Source organism: Oncorhynchus mykiss, chromosome 17 (genome assembly GCF_013265735.2).
Source record: "Oncorhynchus mykiss isolate Arlee chromosome 17, USDA_OmykA_1.1, whole genome shotgun sequence".
NCBI classification, from domain to species: domain Eukaryota; kingdom Metazoa; phylum Chordata; class Actinopteri; order Salmoniformes; family Salmonidae; genus Oncorhynchus; species Oncorhynchus mykiss.
In genome coordinates this window covers 21411626-21439535 of record NC_048581.1, presented here as the reverse complement: position 1 = coordinate 21439535, position 27910 = coordinate 21411626, and the positions used below count along the sequence as shown (strand labels likewise).

Here is a 27910-nt window from a genome sequence, read left to right as displayed (position 1 = left end):
GAGAGATGTGCCGTGCGCACTTCACATACACAGGGTTCGAGCGCTTATTGAGTCAAGTGCGAGTCCAACAGAGAGAACGAATGCGAGCAGTTGAGTGGGATGCAAGGAAGCAATAAAACAGAACATTGGAAGAACATTAGGATTCAAAGACAAAAAGTTTCAAAATGAACGTTATGAGACAATGAAACGGGCTGCAAAAAGGAATTCGTAGAGAGAGGACAGAACATTAAGGATGTGTTTTATTTTTTATTTTGGAAAGGATGTCAACGTTGTTTTTCAAGTAGCTAACAACATTGCCATTCAAAAGGTGAGTATTTATTCTAATCGTTGACAGTTTTTTCATTGGCGAAAACACTTTTCCATTGACAGGACAAGTTGTCATGAACTTGACCTGTTTTTCTTTTAGATTGGTTGGTTTTTAGGTTGGCTAGTCGAAGAGTCTTTGTTGTTCTTAACATGCAGCGTTTCGACGAAGCTCACTTCATACACTAGTTAAGGCCCCGAAATAAACTGCAGAGTAATCTTGTCTGTTTTCACCAGTATTATGTCACGACATGAACTCCTCGCTTTGTAGAGCCCAGTGAAACCTGTTTTGTCTTCTGCTGTTCACCGTCCTTCAGACAAACACTGTAAAATGATCAATGAATCCGCTAACATAACGCATTGTTCTGGCCTATAATGTCAATCAACTGTAAATGATGCGCAGGCAAATCCTAATTGTGTGACATATTTTATTGACTAGGCCGTAGGCGATGTGGCATGCCAGTTTCAATATGCTGAGAGGTTTGATTTGCAAAACTCGAAATTAGATCAGATATGGACATATAATTCCTATATTCAGACATTCTTGTTTCCTATATGCGCGGGAATAGATTTCAGCACTGGACAGCTCTACACGTCAGCATCAACTTTGATATAGTTTAACAAGTGCGTAGGCCTACCCTGCACTGTGTTATAAAAAAAAAGTATAATTTTAGTTTATCATTGGCTATTCAAAGAATGGGATATCTCGTCATCCCATATTTTTTCATAGATATGGGAAGGACATGTTTTTTTTACACAATCATGTGCATTCGTGACAGACCTGCAGATCGTGCATATTTGAATGAGATACTGTGTTCATAGAGCTCCCATCAAAGCCATTCAAAAAAGACGGACATAACTTTCCCCCCTTCCTATTACTTGCCTACAATAACGTCTGCCATAATCATGTATAACAATGCTTCATTCAGTGATGACGACGCCACAACGCCACCAATCACCGCTAAACCGGATCAAAAGTAACACCCCATCCTCTGATGTCATAATCTCTATACCCCCTGTTCTTTCTTCCCTTCATCCATCCATCCCTGACAAGCGGATGCCCTGCCCTGTGCTGTCACCTAAATACTTCACTTTCTTTTTCCTTTCTTTCTCCCCTTTTAATGTCATTATCAGATTAAAGAAGAACATTTAAACTAGGTCGTTTGACTGCATCCACCTTTCATATCACAGTTTGGATTAGGAGATTACGACACACGCACATGCAAACGCCAACATACATGCATACACACACACGAGGGCGCGCTCGCTCACACACACACACACACACACACACACACACACACACACACACACACACACACACACACACACACACACACACACACACACACACACACACACACACACACACACACACACACACACACACACACTTTCATCCATTCATATTAATTTCCCCTGGGATTAAGTGTTTCCGGATTCAAGGCATATCTGAGCTGCATTGACAATTTCAGGCCCTAAATGTTTTGTGTTGTGTAGAGTTCTGTTGTGGAGTAGGTTATGGTGTGGAGTAGGTTATGGTGTGGAGTAGGTTATGGTGTGGAGTAGGTTATGGTGTGGAGTAGGTTATGGTGTGGAGTAGGTTATGGTGTGGAGTAGGTTATGGTGTGGAGTAGGTTATGTTGTGGAATACGTTATGGTGTGGAGTAGGTTATGGTGTGGAGTAGGTTATGGTGTGGAGTAGGTTATGGTCGGGGTGCTCAGTTGGTAGAGCATGGCGCTTGTGGCGCTGTGGGTTCTATTCCCACGGGGGACCAGTATGAAAATGTATGTATTCACTACTTTAAATCACTCTGGATGAGAGCGCCTGCCAAAATGTAAATGCGCTGAAACATCTGGGTGTTTGTCTCTGTTCTGTGTGATTCAGTTTTACCCACATTAAAGTGAATCAGTCCTGTATGTGACTCAGTCACTCAGGAGAGCACTTACACCTCTGGTGTCTCTACCCTCTGGCTTCACCTCGGCGGCGGTGCCTCATGCTAAATCATCCCCGCTCGACACGGCAAATCAGAGCGTCGAGGAGGGGAAAGAGGTTCCTATGGAAACGGCTAATAACTATCATCAACATTTAATTACTCCTGCTCTCCCTCAGGGACTAGTGGTTCCTGACTGTCTCTGGTTGCGTCCTAAGTGACACCCTATTCCCTATATAGTGCACTACTTTTGACCAGAGCCATATGAGATGTGGTCAAAAGTAGGGCACTATGTAGAGAATAGGGTGCCATTTTCTTCCTACTCTCTATATACAGTACCAGTCAAAAGTTTGGACACAACTACTCATTCAAGGGTTTTTCTTTATTTTTTTACTATTTTCAACATTGTAGAATAATAGTGAAGACATCAAAACTATGAAATAACACATATGGAATCATGTAGTAACCAAAAAAGTGTTAAACAAATCAAAATATATTTTATATTTGAGATTCTTCAAAGTAGCCACCCTTTGCCTTAATGACAGCTTTGCACACTTGGCATTCTCTCAACCAGCTTCATGAGGTAGTCACCTGGAATACATTTCCATTAACAGGTGTGCCTGTAACGTTTGTCTGTGGGAGAAAGAGAGGAGGACCAAGGTGCAGCGTGGTAAGTATTCATTATGCCTTTTAATGAAAATGAATACTCAAACAAAACAACAAAACGATAAAACGAGAATGACACGAAACGAAACAGTCCTGTCTGGTAACATACACAAAGACAGAAAATAATCACCCACGAAACACAATAGAAAACAGGCTACCTAAATATGGTTCTCAATCAGGGACAACGATAAACGCTGCCTCTGATTGAGAACCATACCAGGCCAAACACAGACATCCTAAAACAGAAAAAGGAACATAGACAACCCACCCAACTCACGCCCTGACCATACTAAAACAAAGACATAATAAAAGAACTAAGGTCAGAACGTGACAGTGCCTGGTTAAAAGTTCATTTGTGGAATTTTCTTAATGTGTTTGAGCACAATCAGTTGTGTTGTGACAAGGTAGGGGTGGTATACAGAATATATTTGGTAAAATACCAAGTCCATATTATGGCAAGAACAGCTCAAATAAGCAAAGAGAAATGAAAATCCAAGATTAGTTTATGACATGAAGGTCAGTCAATACGGAAAATTTCAAGAACTTTTAAAGTTTCTTCAAGTGCAGTCACAAAAACCATCAAGCGCTATGATGAAACTGGCTCTCATGAGGACCGCCACAGGAAAGGAAGACCCAGAGTTACCTCTGCTGCAGAGAATAAGTTCATTAGAGTTACCAGCCTCAGAAATTGCAGTCCAAATAAATAATTCACAGAGTTAAAGTAACAGACACATCTCAACATCAACTGTTCAGAGGAGACTGTGTGTATCAGGCTTTTATGGTTGCTGCAAAGAAACCCCTACTAAAGGACACCAATAAGAAAAAGGAAAAAGAGACTTGCTTGGGCCAAGAAACACGAGCAATGGACATTAGACCGGTGGAAACCTGTCCTTTAGTCCGATGAGACCAAATTTGAGATTTTTGGTTCCAACCGCCGTATCTTTTTGAGACACAGAGTAGGTGAGTGGATGATCTCCGCATGTGTGGTTCCCACCGTGAAGCACGGAGGAGGAGGTGTGATGATGTGATGGTGCTTTGCTGGTGACACTGTCAGTGATTTATTTAGAATTCAAGGCACACTTAACCAGCATGGCTACCACAGAATTCTGCAGTGATACGCCATCTCATCTGGTTTGCGCTTAGCAGGACAATCATTTGTTTTTCAACAGGACAAGGACCCAACACACATCCAGGTTGTGTAAGGGCTATTTGACTGAGAATGAGAGTGATGGAGTGCTGCATCAGATAACCTGGCCTCCACTATCACCCGACCTCAACCCAATTGAGATGGTTTGGGATGAGTTGGACCACAGAGTGAAGGAAAAGCAGCCAACAAGTGCTCAGCATATGTGGGAACTCCTTCAAGACTGTTGGAAAAGCATTCCAGGTGAAGCTGGTTGAGAGAATGTCAAGTGTGCAAAGCTGTCATCAAGGCAAAGGATGGCTACTTTGAAGAATCTCAAATATAAAATATATTTAGATTTGTTTAACATTCCATATGTGTTATTTCATAGTTTATGTCTTCACTATTATTCTACAATGTAGAAAATAGTAAAAATAAAGAAACAACCTTGAATGAGTAGGTGTGACTAGTACTGACTAGTACTGTATATTCTACAAAATGTCCTAGATCTGTAGTACATCAAATGTCTTGGAAGCCTCCGATGTTGAAGATGCTGATATGGTTAACAGTATGGCTACATTAGGATTTTCACGTCTCAATGGGAATCAGGTTGACTCGAAAAGACTACTGTTTCCTCAGTCTGTAGCGATGGATTCGTTATGATCTGGCATTATCCCATAGACTCTCAAACTGAGAAACTCAAGCTGTCACAGTCTTCCATTCATATGCATTATTCTTCTCCTCCAACCTAACTCAGATACACATTCTTGTCCAATCAAACTCCCAGGATCCTCGGGAAGTGGTATGGAAAGACTTGATACGTGTGACCCTGGTTAACACTGTGTACACTAAACACTCCTTAAGATACAGTGGAACTGGTGTGATGATGTCAATAATGTCATGTCAGCCCCCTGGATCTCTCTCTCTCTCTTTCTCTCTCTCTCTCTCTCTCGCTCTCTCTCTCTCTCTTTCTTTCTTTCTTCCTTTCTCAGCCCCTTTGGTCCAGCTGCTACAGTGGTTGATATGTAACAATGCTGACGTAATCTATCCCAGCCTCTTACTGAGGATTTAAGTTGGGAAGGATCCTGGATCCTCAATCCGGCCAATAAGCACACGGCAGGAGCAACATCTGTCCATCTGCTGTGTGTGTGTGTGTGTGTGTGTGTATTTGGGAGGGAAGAAAATTGCCATAGACTGTCACGCAAAGGTAAAAAACAACCCTGCTAAATCCTGTCAGTCTGTGGACTCTGTGTGTGTGTGTGTGTGTGTGTGTGCGCGTGTTTTAATAGTCTGTGTTTTAATAACTCCGTGCTGACGTGTGTCGACGAGTCAGTTTCGTTGACCCAGCAGTGATGTCACAGCGCCTTAGTAAGCTACTGCCACTATTTTTCTACACATAGCTAACTCCACACCTCCCTTCAAACCATCCAGTGCTGCTGTTCTATAGCGTGCAGCTACAAACCTGTTACGGCTGTTATGCAACGCTTTCCCTTGGTCACCCTGATAGTCTAGCGATCACATAATGGGTACTAGCTCTAACCCACTACGTCACCCGGCCTCTAACCCTGTCATCAAGCCAAACACCAGATCAATTGTTCCCTTAACAGTAGTTCAGCACAGATTCCCCTCTCTTTCAGACCTTTGGCCCCTCCTATGTCTGTTAGTGTGTTCCACCCCATGCTGACATAAAGGGGCCTCGGGCGACCGGCTACGAGGGACTCAATCTATAACCATCATGATGAATATTTGTCTGTTTTTCTTCACGCATGAAGAGAGTTGACCATCCCACCCTCCTCCTGCATGACATGTGTAGATGTGGGAATACTGTGCATTGGGTGCTGTGATTCTGAATGACCTTAAAAATTCATACTGTTCTCTGATTTGCTGTCATTCCAGGAAATGCATCAGAAGGAGGCAACGCTGATATCTCCAAGGGGTCCTTAGACCTGAGGCTGTTGTCCTCCTGCCCCTCTGCCCACAGCCTCCTACCAAGCTGGTCTCTTTTAATGGTTGGCACTGGCCACCGCGGCCCTGATTACTGCCCACACAGACACAGCCTGATGATCACTGGTGCCATGGGAGCGGTGCGAGTCAACAGGTAGGACCGAGGAATAGGACAATCAGCTCCTTTTCTCCCCCTTTTCCTGCCTCTAAACGCCTGTCCTTGTTGTCTATTCTTGGACTATAAAACACAGGGAAATCATGTTTTTGACTGCACTGGGCCTTTAACTCTTAAACCTGCCATGTCTCCTTCGCCCTCCTCTCTAAACTCATGTGTTTTGTTTGGGTTTTTGTTTCACATCAGATACAGCATTGTAGCCACCGATGAAGACCACTTCAAGATCTCCACCTTGGGCCTCCACAATGGCCATGGTCCCCTGATGCACCACAATATGACTGGGAGGGGTATGGGGGGCGGAGGAGGTGGTGGTGGTGGAGGAGGAGGAGTGTCAGAAGGAGGAGGAGGCGGCAGCTCGCTAGCCCTGCGAGCAACAGAGCCTGTCCACAACGGCCGCCAGATCTCCACGACGGGGCCCAACCATGTCCGGAGCCGCTTCGTGAAGAAGAACGGCCAGTGCAACGTGGTTTTCCACAACATGGAAGACAAGACGAAACACTATCTGGCCGACATATTTACCACCTGCGTGGACATCCGCTGGCGTTACATGCTGCTCCTCTTCACCTCTACCTTCCTGCTCTCCTGGTTCCTCTTCGGGGTGGTCTTCTGGGGAGTGGCCCTGGCCCATGGGGACTTCGACCTTCGACCCGGCCTGGGAGAGGGGCCTCTGGCCGGCTTGGAGGGAGGAGGGGTGGAGTGGAAGCCCTGCATCCTACACGTCCAAGGCTTCGTAGGGGCGTTTCTCTTCTCCATAGAGACCCAGACCACCATTGGGTATGGGTTCCGCTGCGTCACCGAGGAGTGTCCGGCGGCGGTGGCTACGGTGGTGGTCCAGTCCATTGTGGGCTGTATCATCGACTCCTTCATGATCGGAACCATCATGGCCAAGATGGTTCGACCTAAGAAGCGGGCGCAGACCTTGCTGTTCTCGCACCACGCGGTAATCTCCATGCGGGACGGGAAGCTGTGCCTGATGTTTCGCCTGGGGAACATGAGGAAAAGCCACATCGTGGAGGCTCACGTCCGGGCGCAGCTCATCCGGCCGCACGTCACTGCCGAAGGCGAGTACCTCCCCATGGAGCAGACAGACATCGACGTGGGCTACGACGAGGGCCTGGACCGCCTCTTCCTAGTGTCTCCACTGGTCGTGGTCCACGAGATCAACGAGAACAGTCCGCTGTACTGCATGAGCAGCGCCGACCTGACGACAGAGGACTTTGAGATCGTGGTGATACTGGAGGGGATGGTGGAGGCCACGGCCATGACCACCCAGGCCCGCTCCTCCTACCTGGCCAGGGAGATCCTGTGGGGCCATCGCTTCGAGCCTGTGGTCTTCGAGAAGGAGCACCGCTACCAGGTAGACTACTCCCGCTTCCACAAGACCTACGAGGTGCCAGCTACTCCGCACTGCAGCGCCAGGGAGCTCCGGGAGATGACGGGCCGATCCCGCTCCCCCTCGTCTGCCTCCGGCTCTAGTTCTACCCGGTCAGTGTCCCCTCTCGGTCCCAAGTCCTCCGGCCTCCACCTCTTGCCTCCACACTCCCCCAGCGCCTTCTGCTACGAGAACGAGGTGGCCCTGTGCTGCGGGGAGGAGGAGGGGGAGGAGGTAGGGGAGATGGGTGTGATGCTGGGGGGGAGGGACGACGGGGAGGGGGAGGAGAGGGACGTACAACTAGACATCTTCCAGGAGAGATTTCAGGACCAGGTAGCGGTGGACATGAGCATGCTGTGTGTGCTGGACATGGACAATCAGATTGACAGGCTGCAGCCGGGTATAGCTCTTGATGCGCTGGGCTTCAGGAGGGAATCAGGAGTGTAGTGACTGATTCACGCTATCGAGTCAAACTGAGACAAGACAATCCTGGGCTGGCCTGGTTACGCATCCACTGTAGTTGCTGGAACTGTGCTAGAAAGGATATTGTGAGAGGAAAATATCCAAGCCAGCCCGGGCCGTAGCTACATATGAGGACACTGAGGTCCAGACCTAGTTAATTAAAAAAAAAATATATATATATATGTATTTTTGGGGAACTCATTTGGGGTCTCAACTTGCTGTTGAGAGTTAGATTAGTAGAATACACAAGGTGCGATTTTGAAACTTGGCTGCCCCAGTTTTTCTCTGTCACTCACTGACAGTCACTCATTTAGCCCATGTCGTTAAAAATAAAATTAAAATAGGTGAATTAGTCTAGTTAGTCTAGACTGAACTTGTAGTAATCATGACCAAATGACTGACCTCCAGGGTTCCCCCATTGATTTTGTTAGTCACTCTCACTCAGACATCATATTAACCATAAGTCACGTCAAAATGTGTAGAATTGCAGGAACATTTCAAAACATTTTTTTTAATGCTTTACCATTTGTTAATAAAATACTTTCTGCTAACAGATTCCCTCAGTACCTAAATTATAGTTTTTAATCCTGGTGCTGAGCTACTTGTGTAGCTAGGCGATGCATTTGTAGATCGACTGAGGTGAATGAAGCATCAGAAACCATAGTAATAATGGCTTAGGTCGTGTTTTTTTTTTGCTCTTCTCCAAATAGCATTTTAGAGTTTTTTAATTGTACAGCCCTGAAGCCAGCACATTGTGGTTTGGGTCGGCCCTGTAGTGTGAATCAGTCATAGAAGACTCTCGTGTCTCGTGTCCCGAATGAACGATGTGCCCTTGGTACAGTTCCTCTGCTTTTTTGTGTATCCAACCAAAGTCCTCACAGAGAGAAGGAAAGAATTCTGCAGCACAGCGAAGAAGGAAGGTTGAATGACTTTATTATTCTCTTGAGTTTCTTTTTGTTTTTAAACATAGTTGTGTTCAGTACATGAGTCTAAATTTGTATTTTATAGCGTAAGACTTAAATTCATTCTTATTGTATTCAATATTCAGTTGTATATATTCTCTGGAATAATATTCTTTGTGAAGTGACTTTTGGTTCCATTCAACCAAATCTTGGTACAGTTTTTTTTCATTTACAGATAGCTGTCATGAGTCATTAATACTTTCAAAACCACAAATTAAGTTGATGTGGTATTAAAAAGTATTTTCTGTTTGTAAATAAATCATTTTTCATGCTTAGAAACTAGGGCCGGGATGATACCAATATCACGATACTCGTTAATATTGTGTCAAGGAAACAAAGCATGACGCGGATTTAACTTCTTCAGGAAAACATCCGTAATGTTGGAAACAAACATCATTATGTTGTCATTCAGAGTCACATTTATTTATTATCCAAGCTATAGCACCCAATAATTTACATACATTTTTTTAAGAACCAAAGAGTTTGGTCTGCTTTGTGTTTCCAATGAATATTGCGATACTGGTAACATCACAGACCTATTAGAAACCATGGTAATTTTGTCTTCCTGCTTAAGGTATATTACTGTTAATGTTTGATACATGAGCTATGTATTCCAAAATTAGTAAATATTTTATGACGGAAAATAAATGATGGAAAAACAATGAATCTGAACAGAAACTGAGTTGGAAATAGCGTGTATTTTCCAGATAAAGAATAAAGAGCACTTTATTCTGTATTTTATCAAAAGGAATATCTAAAAATAAAAATGAAATATTTTAATTGCTGTTTTGTATGAATGAATAAATGTCTAGTAATAATAATAATAAACAAGCAGCAGTAGCTGTTCTGGTTGACACACTCTGCTCTGTTCTCACACAATTTTTTCCCATCAGTCACAAAGGTCAAAGGTCAAACTGACCCCATGTTGATGTCCACCTGTTTCTGACTGCTCATTGGTTGGCCTGGTTTGGGGAAGTGTGTGTGTGTGTGTAATGTGAAGGCAGGGGGTTGTTGTTCTCTAGCTCAGTGACTCAGAGGTAATTCCATACACACACCTGTCTTTCTTACCATTCTCTCTTTCTAATCCAAAACTGGGGTATTACCCCAAATCTGTGTCGTACTCAAATAGCTCAGTACAGAGAGTTTTTATTTGGCAAGTTGTTTTTTAAAACGTCCCAGAGAGTGAGGGAGAGAGGCTTAGATAAAAATAGAAATAGATACAGACTGGAGAAGGACATACTAGGCCGAGGGGCAGTGGGGAGGGAGAGATAGAGAGAGAGGGGAGAGGAGAGGAGAGGAGAGGAGAGGAGAGGAGAGGAGAGGAGAGGAGAGGAGAGGAGAGGAGAGGAGAGGAGAGGAGAGGAGAATAGAGGAGAGGAGAGGAGAGGAGAGGAGAGGAGAGGAGAGGAGAGGAGAGGAGAGGAGAGGAGAGGAGAGGAGGAACAGCTTGCTAACACAACACAGTCGATTACTGTACTTAGCCAGTTCACCACTAGGGGGCAGTGAAGACTGCTCCACCACAACAGACCAACGGAAGAGAGAGTATGGTATACCAGCTCCCTCATGTGGTAAATTATCAGTCAACCATAACAATTTTTTTAAAGACGACTAGTCACAAAACCTTTATTTTCTGAAGTGCTAAGGCTCACCGGAACCCTTTATTTTCTGAAGTGCTAAGGCTCACCGGAACCCTTTATTTTCTGTATATGAAGAATTTCATTCCAAAACAATATCCCTTTTCAGAAATGTTAGTAAATCAACTTTTATTGTTTAAAGATGTTATGAAAGAGATTGGTGTGTTTTTTCACTGTCTAATCATGTCATGGGGTTGTTCAATGACAGACATGTATTTGTTTAAAATCTAACACTTGATGGCTTCGTTTCAGAGAGACAAAATGCTATATAGCCGCCTCATTCTCAGAGGAATAAGTAGTACTGCTAGGTTTTACACAGTCGAATGGAACAAATAACTACATTTTTTATAGAGTACTGTACAAATTATACATTTATAAAATCAATGTTTATATAAAAAATTAAATAAAATGCAATACAGTAATAGGAGATCTGTCATTTAGCAGATGCTCTTATCCAGAGCGACTTACAGTAAGTGCATTCATTATAAGATAGCTCGGTGAGACAACCACATATCACAGACAAATATACAGGATAGGACCATTCAAGCTAAACAATGGACTTACAGTATAGCATTTTGAAGACACACACATCAAACCCATAAGCAATCACTGGTTAAAAAACGCAAATGTGAAATTGGTGTATATATATATATATATATATATATATATATGTTTTGGAAATAAACTCTTCATTTAATCTCTTGATGTGGTGAGGTAACTATAAGCAAAAGCTATAACTTTTTAAACTCTATTTTCAAGAGCAAAAACGAAACAATTCTTCTACACGTCTTCAGCAGTCGGTGTTGCGGAGCTCCGACAGGGGAAACTCCAGCAATGTCATATGTCTCCCCAACATCTTCCTCTCCTGTAATCAAATCATTCCCATCTTTAATTGTATTAAATGTGTTCTCCTGCTCTAACAGGCCACTTCCCCATCTCTATCTCTCTCTCCTTCTCATCCTTCCATCATTCTCTCCTTCCTCTACTACTGTCAGTTCAAACGAGCCTTTTCCCCATCTCATACGCTATCTCTCTGTCCTCCCTCCCTCCCTCCCTCCCTCCCTCCCTCCCTCCCTCCCTCCCTCCCTCTCTACTGATGTCGGTTAATTAGCCACTGTGTCACACCCCCTTGTCATCAACATCCATAAAAACGACCAGCTGGGTGACCTTTGGTGACCTTTCTCCAGACTCCGTCAGTCATAATGGCTGACTAGAGGATCTAGGATCTGGGCTGTCTGGCAGGGGGCTGCTTTAATGCTTTGTAGACCTCCTCTGCTGCTGTTGGTTTCTGCCCTGAGGTTGTGAGGGGCTGTGTGGGGCTGTGTGGGGCAGTGGGGCTAGTGTTAGGGAATAGGGGCTAGTGTGTGTGCTCAGTAGGGGACAGTATTGGGGACTAAGTGGTGGAGGGTTGGGGGTCCTAGGGCCCATAATGACCTGTTGTGTGTTGTGGAGCTGTGAACCATTCGTTGGAGGACAGAGAGGCATTGTGTTACACTGGGCTGCCCACGCTGGCTACACCACTGAGAACCACCACAGGCTGTGTGTGTGGGGGGGGTGGGGGTAAGTGTGTGTGTGTGTGTGTGTGTGTGTGTGTGTGTGTGTGTGTGTGTGTGTGTGTGTGTGTGTGTGTGTGTGTGTGTGTGTGTGTGTGTGTGTGTGTGTGTGTGTGTGTGTCTGTGTGCGTGTGTGCTTTTGTGTCTGTCTGTCTGTCTGTCTGTCTGTCTGTCTGTCTGTCTGTCTGTCTGTCTATTTGTCTATTTGAGGCTCTGAGATCAGGTGAGGTGTCTAGCCTGTGAGGAACACCTGTGGATATCACATGTATCAATGCGTGCTGCTGTAACCACATGCAGATCATCCGTTATTGTCTCGGTGCGTGAATATACAAGACTGTTTATGTTTGCTGAGAAAAACATTGACACCACGTATGAAGAATACTGAAAATCCCCTTATTTCTTTTTCCTTTCCTCTCTTTCTTCCCCCTTTCATGTCTTCCTCCTCTCCGCCAACAACAGAGTCTTTCATTCGGGCATCTCAGTGGCTGCCTCAGGCCCTCAGGCCCTCTGCTGTTCGCTCAGCTTAATTAAATGTTCTGAGAAAAACTCATGATTGGAAAGTGACTAGTCTCTTCTCTCCTCTCTCGTCCCTCAGGCCAATTTCCCATTGATTTTCCCATGCATCTTCCTTTTACCCCTCTGATCAGCATCAGAAAGACATTTTCCAGAGAAGTAAACTATGTTTTGCAAGTGAGTAGTCTGCTGGATCTTTCCCTCTGTATCCATAGCTACACAGCCAGGTCTCTCTTGGGAAGGAGGTCTTCTGAACTCAATAGGACTTCCTGGTTCAATTAAATGTGACAGAAAAAGTGCATCTGCACCAACACCTTGTGGTTAGAACGTCTGCCCTGAGATTGCAAGGTTGGGAGTTCGATCACCGGCTGAGTCATACCAAAGGCTGTAAAAAATGGGACCCGATGCGCCTCTGCTTGCCACTCAGCATTAAGGAGATGGATTGGGGGTAAGGCCCTGCGATAGACCAGCGTCCTGTCCAGGGGGGTTACTGGCACATCAAGCTGCCTCACACTACAGAAACAGAAGATCAGCTCCTGCTCCTATGAGCCGTTCTGGCTCTCACAAGCAAGTCTACTTACCATGGTCTATATAGACAACATAACTACATATGCGTCAAACTCCTTTGCTCAATAACACAGGAATCCACAGCAGTCCTGGGCAACCATACAGGTGGATATTGGTCTAATGATGCCCCCCTCCACCCAAAACCACATGACACCCGAACTCAGCACAGTCTGAATGAGAGGGGGAAAGGTAGGGGGAGGCCTGGGGCTGAAAGTGGTGCTGTCTGCAACCTCTCATACCACCACTACTATAAGCCCTAATTGGTTAATTGGATCACTGCTGATTGAGGGAGACCTCAGAGGTTATTATTATGCTCGTCGAACATCTCATTCCAAAATCATGGGCATTAATATGGGGTTGGTCCCCCGTTTGCTGCTGTAACAGATACCAGTGTCTATGAATTTGACAGTGGTTACATTTCTCCAGCCCCATCCCTCCGATTTTTACTGAAAGCAAGATCGCTTTGTTATTATTTCAATTGCTGATTGCTGCTTTAAGTGCTCAGACTACAATATTATGACAAAACATGAAACACAATTCCTTCCTTGTTGGTAATTGGGATATCTTTGATTATTAATCATTTCAGATGTAGCAACACTGAGAGATACATTGTACACCAAGAGATACAACCCCCTTTGGGTTGTGCCGTGGCGGAGATCTTTGTGGGCTATACTCGGCCTCGTCTCAGGATGGTAAGTTGGTGGTTGAAGATATCCCTCTAGTGGTGTGGGGGCTGTGCTTTGGCAAAGTGGGTGGGGTTATATCCTTCCTGTTTGGCCCTGTCCGGAGGTATCATTGGATGGGGCCACAGTGTCTCCTGACCCCTCCTGTCTCAACCTCCAGTATTTATGCTGCAGTAGTTTATGTCGGGGGGCTAGGGTCAGTCTGTTATATCTGGAGTACTTCTCCCGTCTTATCCGGTGTCCTGTGTGAATTTAAGTATGCTCTCTCTAACTCTTTCTCTCTTTCTTTCTCTCTCTCTCCTGGAGGACCTGAGCCCTAGGACCATGCCTCAGGACTACCTGGCATGAGGACTCATTGCTGTCCCCAGTCCACCTGGCCGTGCTGCTGCTCCAGTTTCAACTGTTCTGCCTGCGGCTATGGAATCCTGACCTGTTCACCGGACGTGCTACCTGTCCCAGACATGCTGTTTTCAACTCTCTAGAGACAACAGGAGAGGTAGAGATACTCTTAATGATCGGCTATGAAAAGCCAACGGACATTTACTCCTGAGGTGCTGACTTGCTGCACCCTCGACAACTACTGTAATTATTATTATTAGACCATGCTGGTCATTTATCAACATTTGAACATCTTGGCCATGTTCTGTTATAATCTCGTCACAGCCAGAAGAGGACTGGCCACCCCTCATAGCCTGGTTCCTCTCTAGGTTTCTTCCTAGGTTTTGGCCTTTCTAGGGAGTTTTTCCTAGCCACCGTGCTTCTACACCTGCATTGCTTGCTGTTTGGGGTTTTAGGCTGGGTTTCTGTACAGCACTTTGAGACATCAGCTGATGTACAAAGGGCTATATAAATCAATTTGATTTGATTTGAAGAATGGTTAAGCTAAATAAGTAGTCAACATCCTACACGTCTGTGTGTAAAAATGCCATGACTAGCCCGGTGCTGACACTATGACTGAGGGGCCACTGCCAGCCAGTCACAGACGCCATTGTCCACCTTCACATTATTTTAATACCATAATTTTCAACCTCCTGCTAATGACTCAGTCCCATAATTCCATCTCTCTCTCTAGTGGTCTCACTCTACCCATCTTTCCCCATCTCTCTTTCTCTTCTTTCTCTTGTTCTTTCGTTCTCTCATTTTCTTGATATCTTGTTTTCGAGTTCCATCTCTCCATCTCTCTCTCTCTCTCTCTCTCCATCCCTCCATCACAATTGAGGTAACTCGGGCCAGTGTGGATACGGACCCAGGGACGAACAATAGGCCATTCATGATGCCTTGCAAATGCAATGATGATCCTGCTCTCTCTAAAACCCCCGCCCCAACCTCCACCAGCCTCCACAGCTGCACAGGAATGCGGTCCAACAAGTCCCCCCCCCCCACCAAACTTCCACCCTCACCACTATCGCCGCCGAAGCCAACCTCAACCCCCTTCCCAAATAAAAAGAGAGAGGGCAAGAAATGGGCAATTCTGCAAATGGAACACAAAGAGAGGATTCATGGCTTTAGTCACAGACACTCACGGGAAGAGAGGGGCACCCATTTAAGTGTTGCGCAGCTGCAGTGATTCATTGCAAAAAATGGGTGAGGAGAGACAAAGGTCAGCAAGCAGCATAATTTTTTATTCATCCTTCTGGAATCTGCATGAGGCCGTGCACATTAAATCACTATATCACTAAATCACTAAACTATGAATCACAGGGAGCCGTGGCATCAGTATGGTCTGACAGTGGTCCTGGGTGGCTGAGTTGGTAGAGCATGGCACTTGCAGTGTCAGGATTGTAGGTTAGATTCCCACTGAGGCCCCTCATATGAAGATGTATGCACTACTACTACTAGTAGTCTCTTTACAAAAAGTGTCTGCTAAATGGTCATAGACAGTGCATTCGGAAAGTAATCAGACCCCTTGACTTTTTCCACATTTTGTTACATTACAGCCTTATTCTAAAATGGATTAAAGAGTTATCCCCCTCATCAATCTACACAAAATACTCCATGATGACAAACCAAAAACAGGTTTTTAGAAACTTTTGCAAATTTTTGAAAACCTAAATTTCAGTTAAATATTACTTTTACATAAGTATTCAGAGCCTTTACTCAGTACTTTGTTGAAGCGCCTTTGGCAGCGATTACAGCCTCGAGTCTTGTTGGGTATGACGCTACAAGCTTGGCACACCTGTATTTGGGGAGTTTCTCCCATTATTCTCTGCAGATCCTCTCAAGCTCTGTCAGGTTGAATGGGAAGCGTCGCTGCACAGCTATTTTCAGGTCTATCTAGAGATGTTTGATCGGGTTCAAGTACGGGCTCTGGCTGGGCCACTCAAGGACATTCAGAGACTTGTCCCAAAGCCACTCCTGCATTGTCTTGGCTGTGTGTTCAGGGTCGTTGTCATGTGCCTTTTTACTGAAGAACGTCTTCCGTCTGGCCACTCTACCATAAAGTCCTGATTGGTGGAGTGCTACAGAGATGGTTGTCAGATCTGTGCCTCGACACAATCCTGTCACGGAGCTCTACCGACAATTCCTTTGACCTCATGGCTTGTTTTTTGTGCTGACATGCACTGTCAACTGTGACACCTTATATAGACAGGTGTGTGCCTTTCCAAATCATGTCCAATCAATTGAATTTACCACATGTGGACTTCAATCAAGTTGTATAAACCTCTAAAGGATGATCAATGGAAACAGGATGAACATGAGCTCAATTTCGAGTCTCATAGCACAGGGTCTGAATACTTATGTAAATAAGGTATGTCTGTTTTTGTTTTTAATAAATGTGCCATAATTTCTAAAAACCTGTTTTCGCTTTGACAATATGGGATATTGTGTGTAGATTGATGAGGGAAAAAATGGTTAGATCCATTTTAGAATAAGGCTGTAACATAACAAAATGTGGAAAAAGTCAAGGGGTCTGAATACTTTGCGAATGCACTGCATCTGTCATCAATAAGAACACGGTTTCAATTAATCACAGCATATTTTATATCTGGACATGATCTACTAATAAAATATATCCTGTATGATGTGGTATAAAATACATCTGAATGTTAGTCCCAGGATATATCAAATCAAAGTGTATTTGTCACGTGCGCCGAATACAACAGGTGTACAACAGGTGCATTTCACCTTACAGTGAAATACTTACTTACAGGCTGTAACCAACAGTGCAAAAAAGGTATTAGGTGAACAATAGGTAAGTAAAGAAATAAAAACAACAGTAAAAAGACAGTCAAAAATAACAGTAGCGAGGCTTCATACAGTAGTGAGGCTATATACAGTAGCGAGGATATATATAGTAGTGAGGCTATAACAGTAGTGAGGCTATAACAGTAGCGAGGCTATATACAGGCACCGGATAGTCGGGCTGACTGAGGTAGTATGTCCATGTAGGTATGGTTAAAGTGATTATGCATATATGATAAACAGAGAGTAGCAGTAGCGTAAAAGAGGGGTTGGCGGGTGGTGGGTGGAGGGACACAATGCAGATAGCCCGGTTAGCCAATGTGCGGGGGCACTGGTTGGTCGGGCCAATTGAGATAGTATGTACATGAATGTATAGTTAATGTAACTATGCACATATGATAAACAGAGAGTAGCAGCAGCGTAAAAGAGGGGTGGGGGCACACAATGCAAATAGTCTGGGTAGTCATTTGGTTACCTGTTCAGGAATCTTATGGCTTGGGGGTAAAAACTATAATTACTAAGATGGTATCCAGAGCAGGCTGAGTGTCATAATGTAACTAGGAGTAAATATGTGAAATATGTGAGCCATGGAGGGTAAAGGCTACCCCTGAACCATGGAGACGTGGGCTGGGGCCTTCCATCCACATTCTCCCTTTCCCAGCATGAATGATACACAATTTTGTCACTCACAGGGCCTGGTTGTTTATGTTGTTATGAAATTCTCCTTTTTAGAAGTGATATTAATCAAATAGAGCAAGTTGTTAAAAAGATGTAGAGATTTGGGTCAGTTGGAGAGGGTTGATTAGGTTTTAATTCCTGTTAGTTGCTTTGGATGTGGAATTTGTCGATGAGAATAGTTTAATTCCTGAATTGTCCTTAACCCTGATTGTGTCAAACCTGTTTACAAATGTTCTGGCCAATAGGTATGTGATGAAATGATTTTGAACTACGTATTTTTACTTGTTGCTAACTGTGAAATTGAAGTGTCAACAAAACATGTCACAATTAATAGGGGAAAAACCCAAACAAGTATAAGCTAACTCTGACTGTAAGTACAGAATATTTCCATCATTCAGGAAGCAATAGGTTGTCAAATACAACCGTGCTAATATATGCAGTTCCTCCTTGTCAAATTATTTCGGGGCTTCTATTGAGTGCGTCATCATTCGGAACAAACAGCGCCATTCACATCAGCCCCACGTGTCCATTGACATGGGAATGACTGACTGTCTTTCCCTCAATTATACACACGACAATCGAACGCAGAATGTGACCCACTGCATGAATATGTTGACCGCTGTCCATGTTCCCTTGTTCTCTCTCTCTATTTCTCTCTCGTCAGATTTCAGGAATTTCCCAGTGAAACTATTCTATGGACTGATGCCAACACAAAAGGGCAGCCATCTCTCTCTATTTCCTTCTCTCGTTCCTTCTTCTTCTCCTCTAGGATTTCACCATCAGCATGCTGTTTTCCAGGATGCAAAACTGGATTCCCTTTTTAAAATATTTTTCTGCCACCACTATCATTTTAGAACATGACATCGCAATGACATTCATAGTATGTCGCTGCAGGCTTATTGGTTCATTTGAGAGTAAGAGGTTACATTTTGTGGGGACAGAGCCACAAACATGAACACAAAATGGCTACTGCTGCTCCATATCACCCCACATGCACCTGGGGAGTCAGACATAGTGAATCCCGACCCCTTGAACCTGCTAGTCATGAGTTCCCCATCCCCTCTCTCTCTTCTGCCACAGCACCATACAGACTCTTCTGACAGCGACAGGAGCAGACACATTAGTGCAGCCGGTCACATGGCAGGTATGTATGTCTCACTGTGGTTAATAGATGGACATGTGAGTTCTATTTTCCACAGAGCTATGTCAGCCCCTGGGGCCCATAGCCCTGGATGGGAGAGATGGGACCTGGATAGGAGAAAGATATGGACAATATGTTATATGAAAATATTACCTTTGTACCAAAAATGTACATAATTCATTGTATTGATAAGCACATCCAGTCCCTCATCTTGTGTAAAGTGGAACAAACTAAAAAGATTGAGTAAAATGCATTTACAAACAATTCAAATAGACTTTCTTTAAAATTAATAGATTGACATCAGTATTTTGTTGTCTTTTTTACTACTAAGACTATTTTGTAGTCTTAGTAGTAGTCTTAGTAGTAGTCTTAGTAGTAGTCTTAGTAGTAGTCTTAGTAGTAGTCTTAGTAGTAGCCTATAGAATATGTCTCATAGTTGACTATAAACAGACAGAGATTAATTGTATTTAGGCTATAAAGTTGCACTCAACTTTAATTTCCTAAAAGCCCCACTTTTTCTTCATAATTACTAGCTATTGAACTAGCTATTAATATTTCAAAGATAATATTTAATCAAACGAATGTTAACTTATACATTCAAAAACGGATGATCTTTTAGACGTAAATAGTTTATAATAATCGACTGATTAGGCCTAAAAAATAATAAATTGCAAGTATGTAATTCTTGAGAAAAAAAATCGAAAGCGAGATGGAAATCAAACGAACGTTATTGGACCAATACATCAAGTTCACTTTTTTTGGCAGGCCTCCTTTTAAAGTTGTTTACAACTCGTATGCGCCTAGCTGTTCATTCATTTGATCTATCTTTAGTGCGTTTCTCCCACACTATCAAGACAATTGTTTTTAGAGCAATTTGTACAATTTATATATATATATTTATAGCATATGAATGCATTTCTCCACGATTAATGCTACAACAATGAATAACATAGTATGAACATTCTGATTGAACTGACCCTATGATAGGCTGAGTAGCACAGAGAGTTTTGTTGCGTTATTTAACAGGAATTCTAAACAGAATTAAACCATTTCTAGAAGACCTATAACATTTCTCGCAAATAATTGACTGAAGTCACTCTTCTCGCATCGCATTGGAGCATGATCTCAGTGTTATGAACGTATATTATACAATTGCAGTTTTGCTAATTTGCGAAAATTGTAAAGCAGGTGCTTATTTCGTTAGTTAATGGTATATTGAGAATTTATAGGATATCTAACGCTAATTTTGGCAACGAAAGAAAATGAGGATTTCATGTGAATTAACAAAATAATGACAACTTGAATCACTGCTAATTAACTATTTACTTTTAATTTGGAGTCTCACTAAAAAAACAGTTTCGTTTTAAATAAATTCAAAACATATTTTTACCTTCTAGCTACAATACATTGGGAATACTCTAAGTAAACATCTCGCATTCACATAAAAAAATAATGCCATGCCCTGCATAAATTCACAGTGATTTTTATTTCACCTAATGCATAATATAACATAGCCTACAGCACAGTCACTCTGAATCACAAAATACTTATCACAATTCATTCCAACTTGTTCTTAGTCTGTCAGATTCCTTTGCTTGCTTATATAAATCCACATCAAATCAAACCTTTTGTCAGCATATGAGTGAGAGGGATTTTCTTTAAACTCCTCTCACTCATACACAAACAGAAGTAGTCACTCACATCAAGGCCAGGACAGGGCCTCAGTATCCCAGTGTAGTCAGAGGGGTGTATGTAGCCCCCATCCTGAATCCTGCACCCCCAACCAACCCCTCTCGGACGAACCCACCAAGACCAGCACCCAAAGGCCCAGACCCATGGTCTCGGTGGACATGAGAATAAAACAGATGGAGAAAGCTAGTCCAGCTAGTGCAGTCCTTGGATGTTGTGTTATGTGTGAGATACTGTGTCTGTGTAGGAACACAGGGCCCAGAGACACACATCTCTTTCTTTTCTCTTATCATTTTTTCAAGATGCACAAAACTGCTTTTTGTTCCTCTCATTTTTTTTCATTTAGGAGGCTAATGGAAGGGTGCTTGCAGGGCATCTGATCACATGGTCACAATTCACCTGAGATGACAACAAAGAGGCTAAAGAAGAGAGAGACGAGAGGGAGAAAGGGAGAGAGAGAGAAAACTGAGACACGGATTCAACATGAGAAGGAAAAGGGAAACACTGGCGGTTATTGTTGCAATCAGTGTGTGTGTGTGTGTGTGTGTGTGTGTGTGTGTGTGTGTGTGTGTGTGTGTGTGTGTGTGTGTGTGTGTGTGGCCCATAATATTCAGTCCCTTAATATATCTTAACGTGTGACAATGTACGTATATACTGTAAATATCTGATATTAATGACTACAAGTAAGTTATTACAAGTTACATAGAATACAGCCAGTTACAGTAACAATACATTCAATGCAGTCAACATAATGAATGATTTGACCTCAACAGCACAACCTTACACACAGAACACTCTGGATCTTGACATGCATTTTAGATGCATATGCAATATTTTTAAGGGACGTCCAAGAGCAATTTGGAAGAGCAATATCGGGGAGTGAGAAAAGTTACGTATTTCATAGAGTATAGGGGTGAAAGGTCACGTACATTGACCTCAGGATTGGGCCCATAAGGCCCTTAATGCTGGTCAACAATATAGGGATGATGATTTCGGATCTAATTCAACTCCTCCAGCAACTCACTCTACCCTATATCACTTTTTGTCATATTTCAGTACTATATCAGCCACAGGCAGTACTGGAAATGTACCCAATTATCATACTTGAGTAAAAGTAAAGAAACCTTGATAGAAAATTACTCAAAAGTGAAAGTCACCAGTAAAATAATACTTGAGTAAAAGTCTAAAAGTATTTGGTTTGAAATATACTTAAGTATCAGAAGTAAATGTCATCGATAAAATATACCTAAGTATCAAAAGTCAAAGTAAAGGTATAAATCATTTCACATTCCTTATATTAAGTTAACCAGACATCACGATTTTCTTGTTTTTTACATTTCTGGATAGCCAGGGGAACACGCCAACAGTTCATTTACAATCGAATCATTTGTGTTTAGTGAGTCCTCCAGATCGGAGGCAGTATGGGATGACCAGGGATGTTCTCTTGATAAGTGTATGAATTGGACCATGTTCCTGTCCTGCTAAGCATTCGACATTTTTACGAGTACTTTTGAGTGTCAGGGAAGGAATGTAGTAAAAGTAAAAGTTGTAAAAAAAAATAGAAATAGTACAGTACAGATACCCCAAAAAACGTATTAAGTAGTACTTTAAATTATTTTTAGGCCATAGACCTAATTCTTTCATTATTAATTTCCTGGGGTTAACGATGACCTAGATATAAGTAACATAGTCACTCATCAAATAGGGCCCACCAACTGTATAATGACGTTATAATGAATATAACGACGTTATGTATTTGAATCCCTTGGAGATTTTTCGTGAAATTTAGTGTACTTTGACCACAAATGTATTATCATGATTGTTTATTTATTCAATATAACATGTCAACACATCAAACAAAGCGGGCCTTATTTGGTTCCTAAATAGAGCCAGTGTAAAGTCACTTAAGCCACTCTGATGTAAAATCTCACCTCCTTTCATTGGAAATATTAGTGGTGACGGACGGACAGGCAATAACAGTAACCCCGTCGTCCAGTAAGAAAGCCGGAGAATATTAAATGACCAATAGGCGTCCGGCGTGTGCGCAAGAGGGTGGCGTCGACTCAGTGTTGGAATGCTGCCTCTCAGAATGTTTTCCACTTTCAATCACTTTTTTTCTCTCGTTCCTTCTCACAACGGCGCTCTTTAAGCTCCGGTGCGCGATACAGAGCGGCCATTCATTGAAGGGCAAACCAAACGAGGGGGCAGGGGACAGGGCGAGCGTCACACTGTTGGACAGGGGAACGCACGAACTCCCGTGTTGAACGGGCGACCTCCTAAACTCTGCATTGGTAAGTTTTGTAACTTTATTTTCCATATGAACATAAAATAGATTTGTTTACGCTTTTGGGTGGAATTTCAGAAATATCCAAATCTTATTATCTAAGAGGTTTTTTTTAATTCCCAAGATGATGTTGGGCTGAATTTTACGGGCTTTTCCAGCTTTAGCCTTAAAATAGGATTAAAACATTAAAATACATATTCCCAGAATGATTTAAAGATAAGTACTGAAACAGTTATGATGTTAGTTTTTAATGTTCAGTTTTCTTCACGAACCTTGTTTCTTTGGAAAATAGGGCATCTTGGGTGAAGCAAACCCTCCTATGATTAGCCTGTAATGGCATATGGACTGATGCAAAATGACAAGAACCGGCGAAGAAGAAGTTGGTCCTCTTATTATGTAGCCTATAAATTGGTTCCAGTGGACATATATTAGCCTATCATTCGTTACATTTTGTGGCCTAACATAACTGTCAACAAGAAAACATTGTATGAATGTCTTTCTGTTCGTCTCAGAGCTAACGGTCATTTCTAGGCCTACCATTGTAATGGGACATATCCACTGGGAATAGACGTTGAATTGACGTCTGTTCCCACTGGGTACAGTCTCTGCTTAGGTCTATAAAAAAACATGTGGAAAAAGTTATCAAATGGGGTTCTGACCTCATTGCCCAATGTAAAATGTGTTAATTGCCTAATGTTGTTCTATTCTATATTATTCATTTCAGGCGACATCGGTGGAAGTGAATGGGAAGTGCAAAAGACAGGATTTGGGTACATTCGATTACGCACGAGTAGGCTATGGGTTTACGCGTGGCATATAGGAATAATTCCACATAAAGGAGCGAGTCCGGAGCACATCTCTCAGCTGTAGCTTAAAGTTTTGCATTCTCTGAACAAATTTAACAAATTTTCCTGCAAGGATATTTTTTTTTGTTGCCAATCGATAATAGCCTATACATTAAAATGTCTGGAGAGGAGCACAGTCTATCCGAGGCAGAGTTGAGTCCCGGGGGCTCAGATGATGGTCACTCTCTGTCACCGGCACACTCCGGGGCCACCGGCGGCCGGGACTCCCCGCTCATCGGTCCGTCGCAGCAACTGACGGGGCTTTCTGGCGCAGATGGCGGCGGAGAGGACGGTGGACTAGTACCCAAGTCAGAGGTGGATATGGACCGGTTCCCCATCGGCATCCGCGAGGCGGTCAGCCAGGTGCTGGACGGATACGACTGGACGCTCGTGCCCATGCCCGTGCGCGTAAACAACGGGAACAAGAGCAAGCCGCACGTGAAGAGGCCGATGAACGCCTTCATGGTGTGGGCGCAGGCCGCGCGCCGTAAACTGGCGGACCAGTACCCTCACCTGCACAACGCGGAGCTCAGCAAGACACTCGGCAAACTGTGGAGGTGGGCATTGGCAGGCATTGAAATGAATAGGCCTACGTGGGAAATTGATAATCTACAGGCTACCTGTAGGCCTTGTTGGCGTTTGTGTGCAATTGAAGCATGAGTCATGCATAAAGTCCTACTTACTTCTGATACATTTCCTTCCCGTATTTTTAAAATATGTTTCTGAAATTGAAGGCACTATATTATATAATCATTAAAGTTAACTAGCAGAAACACTCATCCAGAGCAACTAGATGCCTTTAAATGCCTTGGTAAAGGGCACATTGACAGATTATTCACCTAGTCAGCATTGGGATTCAAACAAGTGACTTCTCAGTTACTGGACCAACCCTCTTAACCACTAGGCTACCTGCCGCCCTGCCATGACCATGTTTTGTTCCACAGGCTCCTGAATGAGAGTGACAAGAGGCCTTTCATTGAGGAGGCGGAGCGACTGCGGAAACAACATAAGAAGGACTACCCAGAGTACAAGTACCAGCCCCGCAGACGCAAGAACGGCAAGCTGGGGACCAATGGTGAGGGAGGGGAGGGAGCAGAGGGGGATGGCAGCCACGCCCAGTCCCATTACAAGGCCCTCCACCTGGATGTGCACAGTACAGGGGCTGGGTCCCCCCTGGCCGACCTCCACCACCATCATCACCACCACCCTGCAGGTGAGTTCAGCTTTATTGGTTAATGAATTTACCCAATACTATGAGTAAGTCCTACTTCAACAAGCTAGGGCAAACAATAGGCCACCTGGCACCACACGGCCTTCTGTAACCTGAGAGAACAAGAAGAAAACTGAACTACTGGTCTCCATTCCAAGTGTTTCACTTCTATTGCTTTGCTGATCGGTATGTTCCCTTTTCCTTCCAGGTCAGGGTCACAGCCCGCCAACACCCCCCACCACCCCAAAGACAGAGCTCCAGTCTGGAAAGATGACGGAGGGGAAGAGGGAGGGCGGAGGTGGCTCAGGATCCTCCCGTGGAGGAGGCCTGGGGGTTGGAGCAGAGGGGGCCTCCGGGGGCCATTCATCAGCGGGCGGGAAACCCCACATCGACTTCTGCACCATGGACATCGGCGAGATCAGCCACGACGTGATGGCCAACATCGAGCCCTTCGACGTCAACGAGTTTGACCAGTACTTGCCGCCCAACGGGCACCCAGGGGTTGGCCAGGGCGGCGCCGCCACATCAAGCTCCTCCGCTACATCCTACGCCTACGCCCTCGCTGCTGCCAGCGGCCACTCAGCCGCCTGGCTCTCCAAGCAGCATCAGCATCAACAGCCCTCCCCCTCAGCCTCAGACGCCACCAAGGCCCAGATCAAGAGTGAGTCCGGGGCCGGGAGCCACTACGCAGAGTCTTCCTCCTCTTCGTCAGGAACCCACGTCACCTACACCCCCCTCAGCCTCCCCCACTACGGATCAGCCTTCCCCTCGCTGCCCTCCAGGGCCCAGTTTGAGTACGGGGAGCACCAGGCTCCGGGGCCGTACTACGCCCACTCCAGCCAGGCCCCGGGGCTGTACTCAGCCTTCTCCTACATGGGGCCCAGCCAGAGGCCCCTTTACACTACCATCACTGACCCCTCCAGCGTGGCCCAGTCTCACAGTCCTACACATTGGGAGCAGCCAGTCTACACCACCCTGTCACGGCCATGAGAGACTGAGATGCATGGGATCGGATGTGTGTGTGTGTGTGCGTCTCTACACCACCTTCTCACGACCCTGAGAAAGGGATAAAGAAAGACAAAGATTGGAAGGGTGTAGGGTGGCTACTGAATGTGTGTGTGGCGGGTTAACAAAGGATGGATATCTTACTGATGTTGTATTGGGATTCATTGGGACTTGACAGTGTATCTCTACCCATGGAGTCCTTATAATATTTTACTGTACAGTATATTTTCTATCACAGCCAATGGTCAATAGCCAATCAGAATAAACCTTTAACCAATGTGTGCCATGTTTTAGTGTGTAAGGTCAGGATCCCAGCTGCCAGAGTGTCATAGTGTATAGTAAGAGGGCTTATTGTGATGATGAGCCCAGAGCACACATAACTAATACCGTAGTGGTAAGAAGGATACACACAGGGTTTCAAAATGCTGCTAACTTCCCCAAAATTCCCAGGTTTTCCAGAAATCCTATTTGGAAGTTCCTGGAATTAGGAGGGAATAAGCAGGATATCCAGGAATCCTCTTACTGGGATTTCTGGAAAACTGGGGAATTTGGGGAAAGTTAATGGAATTTTTCCAACCCTAGCTACCTATATAACAAGGTTTGAGTAACATTGCCGGCAAGGACTGGCTTTCAGCGGGTTTCGACAGGCTATCAGCCTAGGAAAAATACAACATGATGTTTATCAGAACTGGGTTGTTTTAGATTGAAATAATCCGAGTCTATTAACCAAACTAAAGGAAATGTTTGTGTGACTTAATTTTAGTAATTTTTTTTATGACTTAAGTGATGTATTTTGTGGTTATTTTTTATATGACTTTACACTCTGGTTCGATATTACACTGACATATCTCCACCACTGCTTTTGAAAGAAAGGTCAGTTTACCGGGTCAAAAACGTTATGCGTTGGTCTACGGGCGTCAGGTAGCCTAGCCGTTAAGTGCATTAGGCCAGTAACTGAAAGCTTGCCGGTTCGAAACCCTGAGCCGGCGTGGTGGAAAAATATTATATTCTGCCCTTGAGCAAGGCAGTTAACCTGCAACAACTACTCCCCGGGCGCCATGGACCTCGATTAAGGCAGCCCCCACTGCACATCTCTGATTCAAAGGGTTTCTGTTAGATGTGGAAGACACGGTTGAATGCGTTCAAGTTGTGCAACTGACTAGGTATCACCTTCTGGGATGCTGCTTGACTCCTTATGTGTTGCGTTGTGCAAAACCAGAGTTGACGAGGAAAAAGGACAAAAAAAAGGAGGGAAAGAGAATTCCTGGAAACACTTTAGCATAGAGTTCTGGAAAGCAGCACATTACCTCAACTCAATGTACATGTGCCAATAACACTCTACTCTAATATCTTCGATGAGAATATATGGCACACATTTCGCTTATACTACTCATAAATAATAAAACAATTGTTGAAGTCACTGGATTTTTTTTTTTATTGATATGGATTGCATTTGTACGCTCTGGTTGCTTCTAATTCCATTTGTCTACCAAATTATCAAAGCAAAACAATCTACATGACTCAGCAAGTACAAAGTCGGTAAAATCCTTTTGTGAAGAATTCTCCAGCTTTAAACTAAAGATTTACTCTTAGTGAGAATTAGTGAGCTGTTTAGAACAAATGCCACATGCTATAGTTTACGTACAAAGGTTTCCCCTCTGCATCTCCCTTTTCTGTATCCTGTTTAATGTCCCTCTCGGCTCCCTCTGCAATGTGAATGATCACCACATGCCTCTTCTTCCATAGGTGATTTAGACGGGAGTCATTTTATACTGACCACCTCTGCTATGAAGTTTTTATCAAAAATAATTTCACGTTTAGCTTTTTTTCTCTCTCCATTTTGTACATTCCTGGATAGTTTCTAAAACTTTGTATCCTACACATTTGATGTATCTGCTTTCTTCTACAAGAAACAACAATGTACAAATATTATTGATGTTGTCATTACGTCGTCATTCTATTAAAGCAATTTATTTATACAAAA

General features: G+C 43.7%; 2 protein-coding genes across 2 annotated transcripts; both read left to right on the top strand.

Moving 5' to 3' along the window:
• The first annotated feature begins 48 nt into the window (after nucleotides 1-48).
• LOC110493440 (ATP-sensitive inward rectifier potassium channel 12-like) lies at nucleotides 49-10188 on the top strand. Its single transcript, XM_021567707.2, has 3 exons — nucleotides 49-307; nucleotides 5923-6124; nucleotides 6332-10188. The coding sequence occupies exons 2-3, from the start codon at nucleotides 6033-6035 to the stop codon at nucleotides 7962-7964; spliced, it is 1725 nt and encodes a 574-aa protein (XP_021423382.2). The 5' UTR covers nucleotides 49-307; nucleotides 5923-6032; the 3' UTR covers nucleotides 7965-10188.
• An 11917-nt stretch (nucleotides 10189-22105) lies between these two features.
• LOC110493441 (transcription factor SOX-10) lies at nucleotides 22106-27910 on the top strand. Its single transcript, XM_021567709.2, has 4 exons — nucleotides 22106-22873; nucleotides 23591-24268; nucleotides 24656-24924; nucleotides 25130-27910. Exons 2-4 carry the CDS (start codon nucleotides 23829-23831, stop codon nucleotides 25909-25911), a joined length of 1491 nt encoding a protein of 496 aa, XP_021423384.2. The 5' UTR covers nucleotides 22106-22873; nucleotides 23591-23828; the 3' UTR covers nucleotides 25912-27910.